This window comes from Diplotaxodon limnothrissa, linkage group LG3, assembly GCF_057381915.1.
Source record: "Diplotaxodon limnothrissa isolate DT_005_m linkage group LG3, D_limnothrissa_male_GT1.1, whole genome shotgun sequence".
NCBI classification, from domain to species: Eukaryota; Metazoa; Chordata; class Actinopteri; order Cichliformes; family Cichlidae; genus Diplotaxodon; species Diplotaxodon limnothrissa.
In genome coordinates this window covers 22,290,783-22,298,338 of record NC_140598.1, presented here as the reverse complement: position 1 = coordinate 22,298,338, position 7,556 = coordinate 22,290,783, and the positions used below count along the sequence as shown (strand labels likewise).

The window sequence follows — 7,556 nt, the reverse complement described above, 5'->3', positions numbered from 1 at the left end:
ACTTGTAATGATTAGAAACTTGATAGAATTTCAAATCTAGTTTGGGGAGTCATTCAGTGAGAAACAGTGAAATGATTTTCCATGTGAAAAGGTGGACAGCAGAAACAGAAAGAAACAGTGAAACTAAAAGAGAAACAAAGAGCTTTGGAACAACGAGGCAGCAGGAGGACAGCTGCAGTTTAACAGCTTCAACTCACTGACAGGAAACAACATTAGAAACATCATCATCCTCAACTCATCTGCTGCACTGACACTGACACCTTCAACGGACACACCTTCACTTTACCATCAGTTTCAATGTATGGAAACATCCTGTGAGTGAAAGTGTGTGTGAAGGTGTGTATGTGTGTGTTAGTATCAGGATCAGAGAACGACAGCTTTCCTCTGTTCCAGTCCAGATTCACTCTGATCCTCTGGAACTTCTTCTGAACTGAGAGAGCAGTGAGAGGAGCTGATGGTGAGTGTTTGTAGTATTTACTTCCATCAAACAATATCTCCCATAATCCAGATTGTATGTTTCCTTTCCTCTCCACAGACTCTGCCAACACACCCAGTAACCACCGTGTACTGTCTCCAACTTCAACATACCAGCTGTGAGTCCCTGAGTTAAAGCCCTCAGAGCCCAGGACAGAGCAGAACAAATCAAACCTCTCTGGATTATCAGGAAGCTGCTGCCTCTCTCCTCCTCTCACACTGGTCAGATCTTCAGACAGGATGAGTTGTGGATGAGCAGTGTTTGGGTCCAGAATGAGAGGAGTGTAGGAGACCATGTCCTTCATGTTGTTCCAGATGTTGAAGGTCAGGTTGCCCAGGTGTTTGGCCTGGTCTATCAGAGCTCCTGAGGGCAGCTGTGGATCATCCAGCAGGGGGCAGCGCTGGACTCTTTCCACTGCAGCCTTGTAGTTGTGCAGGAATGAGACATCTTCAGCTCTCAGCTCCTCTTCTGTGGCTCTGACTGTGTCTGAAAGAGCTGCTATCTCTCTGCTCAGAGCCTCCATCTTCTCCTTCATCATCCCACTCTTCTGCTCCTCTTCCTCCCTCACTGCAGCCAGCCTGGCCTCCTCTTCATCTGCTAGAAACTGGTGAAGCTTCTTAAACTGCTCCTTAATCTGCCTCTCTGTGTGTCGGGCCTGGACCTTAATGTGTTCTGCTGTTTGATCAAACTTCACTTGAACTTCTTCACAAACCTTTAACTTCTTATTTAAGGGCTCCAGAGTTTCCTGAAGTTTCTTCTTGTGTTGTTGTGCAACTTCATCGATGGGTCTGAATCTGTGATTGGTGTGTTTTTCTGAGTCTCTGCAGACGACACACACTGGCTGCTGATGGTCCAGACAGAAGAGTTTGAGTTTCTCAGAGTGCAGACTGCAGAGAGCCTCTGAAGCTCTCTGATCTCTCTCCTGCAGGAACGACTCACACAGGTTCTTTAAAGCTTGGTTTAAAGGTGGATCATCCTTTGAAGATATGTTCTTACAAACTGGACACTCACATATCTGTTTTTTTCTCCACCATCTCTTCAGACAGTCTTTACAGAAGCTGTGGCTACATGACAGAATAACAGGATCTCTGAAGACCTCCTGACAGACCTGACAGCAGAGATCCTCCTCTGATCTGGAAGCCATTGAGTCTGTGAGTGAAGCTGAAAACAGCAGACAGGAAGTACAGTCAGTCCTGGCTCCCCTCCCTCCTCTACCACCTTCACTGAAAATTCCTTTGAGTCGTGTTTTTGCTCAAACTCACATTCAGTGTGTGGAGCGTCAGCAGCTTGAAGCAGCAGTGTTGGAGTTTTCCACTTTTCTCTCCTGTAGCTGGACTCACTCAGAGGAAGCTGCTAGTTTGGTCTGAGCTCAGTCTGATCGTCTGTGCGTCTCTCTTTACTGAGAAAGAGGAACAGCCTGTTTTCTCATTTCTCTCAGGTGAGTGACGTGAGAAGGCGGAGCTTCATTAAATTTCCACTTATTTCACTTAGCTCGGCCCACATCCTCATTTTAGGTTTGACAGCAATTTTAGCAGACAAAGGTGAATCTCTTAGACATGAACTGAGCTACGATTTGGGAAAAGCCTTGGAGGGGACTGGCGGGGGGCCTGGTAGATCTCGATGTACTAATAAGAAGTGAAGAAGTGAAAGGATTCAAAAGCGGAAGAAGGGTGGGGCAGGAAAAAGAGAACAAACAGCTTGTATAACTGGGGGATCATATACAGATATGTTTGTGTAGATAGTGTTTGGAGGCGTAGGCCTGCTCATAAAAGATATTTTATCTCCAAAAATGTGAGTGTGAAAGCAGAGTGCAGATAGCAAAAAGACATTGATATGGTATATGTTAGACATTGTCTTTCAGCTTACCATGTTCATTATAATATCCCTATAACATTAAGCATCAAGTCATTATATGTCACGGGGTAGAAAGGGACAAGTTATCTAGGTTTTTTACTATGTTTGCTGTGTTTTACCTTTTTAATATTTTAATATTGTACAATGGTTTATTTGTATGAGTTTTACTGCATGTTTTTATGGTATTTATTGGTGACTTGTCCTGGAAAGACTCCGCCCCTACCTGATTATAAACCTGATCACACCTGGGAGGTCCCAGGGGCCAATAAGAGGGCCTGGAAGACCACAGAGGCTTGAGGGGAGGCTTGAGAGACGGCGGCGGCGGCGACTGCAAGCCCAAGGGTTGGAGCTTGGCGTTCAGGAGGACGATACAACACCAGCGACTAGGGACGCGGAGCGAACAGGCGGACGGCAGTAGCAGCAAGAGCCCAGCTTGTGCACTGCGGGAGAGCAGAGGCGGCAAGACAGCTGGTGCCGATTTGCAGTTTTAAAGAAGCGGCGGGCGGAGTTGAGAGCTCTGCCCACCCGGGGTAAGTCTTCGACTTATCCCCTTCTTACGACTGAATACTGCCTGAAAAGAATAGTGACTGCCGCTTCCTCCCTTTCTCCAGCGTACCGGGACGCGGAACGCTGGAGAAAGGGAGGACTCCGCTGGGTTTCCCTTTTACACCACTTCGCTGGATTTTTTAGTTCTTTGTGACTTTTATATTGTGGCGGATGCCACTGGACTTTTAATGTTGTGTTTTATGGATTTTTATTGTGTTAACCCTTAGCCAGGGTTGTTTTAATTTCTTTTGCATTTTTAACTGTTTGTATAATAAATTATATTTTAATTATACAGTTTTTAATTCAGTGCATTCCCTTGGCGGCCCCACTGCTCCGTACGTTTTTGAGGAGGGTTTCCCTTCTAGAATAACACCTGTGCTAAATCACAAATACCTCCTTTACATCCGTTACATATGTAATTAACAAAATAACAATAGACATTTTTGCATCAAGAAAAAAATATTATCCTATGAAGACGTTTTTTGTTAAATGACTTATTTACAACTCATTGTTTTTAGTTTACTCCAGGATTGGGCTGGAAATAGGGCATCCTGCCCCCCCATCCGGAGCATAGCGGAGCCATTTCTGCATTCCTTAGGCGAAGTCAAACTCAGAAACTGCGTTTACCCCCACCTGCTGAGTCATATGGAGGGCCACAAGAGCCACACGCATTGAAATAAAGATTTCTGTGCTTAAATAATGAATTGTAGAATAAATTCTGCATTTGTAAATTCATTTTTGAATTGCACTTAAATAAACTGCATTTCTGGATGGACCTGGGCTCCCTTGCCTTGGTGGGTACCAGATGACGGGGGTGCCTACTGGGGTCAGCGGGGGAGCTGGCCCTAGGGAGGGGCATCCTCCCCATCCTCGGCTACCTCCCTCTTCCCGCTCCACCACACTCACCCACACAGGTAGGGCCTTGGGGTGCGGGTGTGTCGCAGGGTGAAGGGGAGACATCCCCCCCCCTCGTCCCCTTCTGGCCACCTGTGCCTCAATTTTATCTCACAACTTAGACATCCACATTACTTACACTCTCATAACACACACATATATATATAGGGCCTTGAGGGTGGGCACGTTAACGGCGTCCAGTGGACGGTCTGTGTACTCAAACCTACCTCTGGTGCTGGTGCCCACCTCTCAATTTTAAATCCATGTAGACATTGAGGGTTCTCGGGAGGGGCCGTGCTAACACCTGCTGCTCTCTGGCAGCAGCACCATGCTCTCCCTTGTTTTAAATGCACTTTAGAACAACACGCAGCAACACTACACATGAGCGGGAGGAGGGAGGTATGGGGTCTTCACACACCCCCGTTCTCTGCTAGCCATCGGGGCGGGGGGGTTGGGAGGAGATGTTAGCTGTCCGATTGGCCTCCCTGCTGCTGCGGAGCCTGGGACGGTCTGCTTGCCTCCACCCTGGGGGGAAGGGTAACATCTCTTGGGTCTGGGTTCTGTTTCCCCCTCTGGGGGCGAGGGTACCTGGACCCGGTGTATAGAGTATGTTTGGGGAGTGTGATTGTGTGTGTCCATTTATGTCAGTCCTTACGTTGGTCTGTTTGTCTGTGTCTATATGTCAGGTCGGGTCTTAGACTCCACCTCTCTGGGAACTCCCAGGCCCTCCAAGGCCTATCTCCCCTCACCACACTCCCTGCCGGTGATTGATGCCCTCAGGGGTCGGAGTATTGGTGGTTCTTGGTGTCCGGGGCTGGGCGCTCAGGTATGTACCGGCTCACTCCCGGTGGCTACCTGGCGGGGCCTGGCGCCTGTTGCTCGGTCAGGCCTCCTCCGGGGTGCGGGGGGCCCTCGGGCCTCCGGCCTCTGAGCCTGCGGCTCGGTTCACTCTGGCACAGCTGGCTGCCAGCAGAGCCGGCGGGCACGCCGGTGCAGCCCCCTCTAGCTTCTGCTCGGTGGCTACTGGGTGACGCCTCGTCTGGGGATCCTCAGCCCTTCCCATGAGGGTGGCACGGATGCCCCTCCGGTGGTCCTCCTTGGGCTCTCGCACTCTGGGGCCTCTGGATGTCTGGGGCCTGGATCTCCTCCATGCCTGCTTCATGCCCTGGGGGACGGGGCTATGGCTCGCTACATCCTCTTGCAGACGATTACATGTGGAAACCATTTGAATACAAGCGCGCTGATCCACACAGGTGTGCACACGGGTGTTCACTGCTCGTAGACTTAAATTACACCTTTCTTGGCTGCTACTTCAAAGCACATTGTGCGCTGTCTGTCCTGCGTGCTGCACAACAACATTGAATATTTAGTATTTACTGCTGTTTACACTTAGCTAGATTAATGCGATGGTGTTGTGTTTAGTATGTTGCTTTGGTTTTTTTTTTTTTTGTTGCTTGTTTTCTATTCTTCTCCTCTCAACAGGTGATCCAGGACATTTTTTTCTCCCCCCCTTTCTCACTGTCCCTCTCCCCTTCTGTTTTTCTTTTCCTTCCTCTTTCTCTCTCCCTTTCCTATCCCTCACTCATGTCTGTCCCGTCTATAACATCTGAAAATAAAGTATAATAAATAATAAAAACAAAGGTCGATCAAATGGACCAATACGGCAATGCCACGATGATCCATTTGGCAAAGTAAATCCATTGGGTATCCTTGTTGGTCTTCAGACAACAATTCTGATGGCTAAAGAACCAAATGGGACAGGCAAAAAATAAATAAATAAAAAATAAATAAATAAATAAACTGCATTTCAAAATCCATTTCCCTTTCCTGTTTGCTCAGGGATTAACTTCTGGATTAGTTGCTGGATTAGGCTTTCTCTCCTGCATGAAGTCCAGGTGCTGGTTTTCTAGTGTGTGCATCTGATGGCCCAAAGCTGACTCTGAGCTGTAACACCATCCATGGCTGCAGTATGGAACAGATGTGGGTGTGTCCTCATCTCTTAGAGGAGTCCAAATCGTCATCAAACAGCCCTACAGACACAAAAACGTGAAAATATAAACAACCAGACTATCAGCAGTGATTTAGGTACTTTAAGACCTCTGTAAAAATCATTTACAGTATATATCACAGAATTTAAGGCCTTTATAATCACAGAGCATACAGAGAAAAGTACTAAACTGAATCATTTTCAGCTTTTGTTTTTCATGATGTATATTGTATTAATAATTAAATTTCATTATCTGTGTCTTTACCACACATTTGCCACACAGGTTTAGATACTGTAGGCTCAGTGAATGCTTAAATTGCACTGATTAGAATATACTGGACATTCAAAGCTAAGATTCAGCGCACTGTGTTAGAGGCTGGGATTTGATGAATCATCATATATACAACCTTTGATCATCATTTATGTCCAGTTGAGAATGAATCTGTGCGCTCACATATTAAATGAACTGAAATAAGTAGTGTGATCTCCAGTCTTGATATAAGGAATGAGAGAACTGACAGCTGTTATTTTAATCAGCCTGTCTCAGTTGTTTTAACTCTAAGTATCATAAAGTAATGTGGTAACATCTGGACTGACAAGTTTACAGTCAGCATTTATCATCGCTAGTTTAAAGGCTGTAGGTTGCAGCCATTGTTCTAACACTATAAATGTAACAGGTCTCAGTGCTGGTTCTAACAGTCTGAGCTGCTTCCAGCTTTATTTGTGAAGAGCACAGCAGCTTATAAAACACGTAGCCAGCTCGTACAGCTGCGACATAAAACTTTCACAAGGTAAGATGACCTTAAAATAACGGGGCTAGCGTTAGCCATGTTAGCACGTTACCTTCAACAGGTGGTCAGACTGCGAAAACAGGCATTCAATCAGAGGCTGGGCTCTCCGTTTCGCTGCAGGGTCCCTTCATTCCTCACATATCCATGTCAGGCCGAGTGTAAATCCCGAGGCTGAACAGCCTTTGTACAAGCACACACGCTTCATAGCAGGGCGAAGCTATGAGCTAGAAAAATCCAAGCAGACAGCCTGTGTCTGTCCAACCAATCAGAGAGCTCCTTACATCACCCGGTTTGGCTAATTTGAATAGCCGCACAATTCTTAAAATGAAGTTGTTAATTGAATCAGAATCAGAATACTTTATTGATACCTGGGGGAAATTTATTTATTTTTTTGTTACAGTGCTCCATTATAAACCAACATAGACCAACATTAAGACAAGACAGACAATACGCTAACTAAGAATAGTACAATATATATATATATATATATATATACATACATATATACATACATATATATATACATATATATATATATATATATATATATATATATATATATATATATATATATATATATATATATATAAGTACGGGACGGAGGAGTGGAGAAAAGGGATTCACTGGTGTTTTCGGGAGGAGGAATTCACACGGAAGGAGTGCACACCGACCTCACGGGGAAACTCGCCTTCACCACTTTTGGGATTTAGAGAAAGGACATTGTTGGATATCTCACTGTTTGAAGACTGTATTTCAAGCACTGTAATTAAATGAACTGTCGGCTTCAACCCAGAGCTCCGCACCTGAATCCATACCGCTCATTAGCCCTGACAGATAAGAAGACTAAATAACAGGGAAGGGCTGAAGGGAAGACAGTCAAAGTGGTCCGGGTAAGTGTCCAGAAGCCAAGGTCCAGAGGGAGTGTTTTCTGTGAATCCTTTGAGCAGTGGCAGGGAGGCACACAGGTCAATTACCAAACAGACCAGCGCCTGGTAGTGGTATCACCAAG

General features: G+C 45.9%; 1 protein-coding gene across 1 annotated transcript; it reads right to left on the bottom strand.

The window, feature by feature from the left end:
- Positions 1-230: 230 nt before the first annotated feature.
- Positions 231-6,370, bottom strand: LOC146634945 (nuclear factor 7, ovary-like). The gene is made up of 2 exons (XM_085350488.1): positions 6,354-6,370; positions 231-1,608 (listed from the first exon to the last, which is right to left on the bottom strand). Exons 1-2 carry the CDS (start codon positions 6,368-6,370, stop codon positions 231-233), a joined length of 1,395 nt encoding a protein of 464 aa, XP_085206614.1.
- Between the last annotated feature and the right edge of the window lie 1,186 nt (positions 6,371-7,556).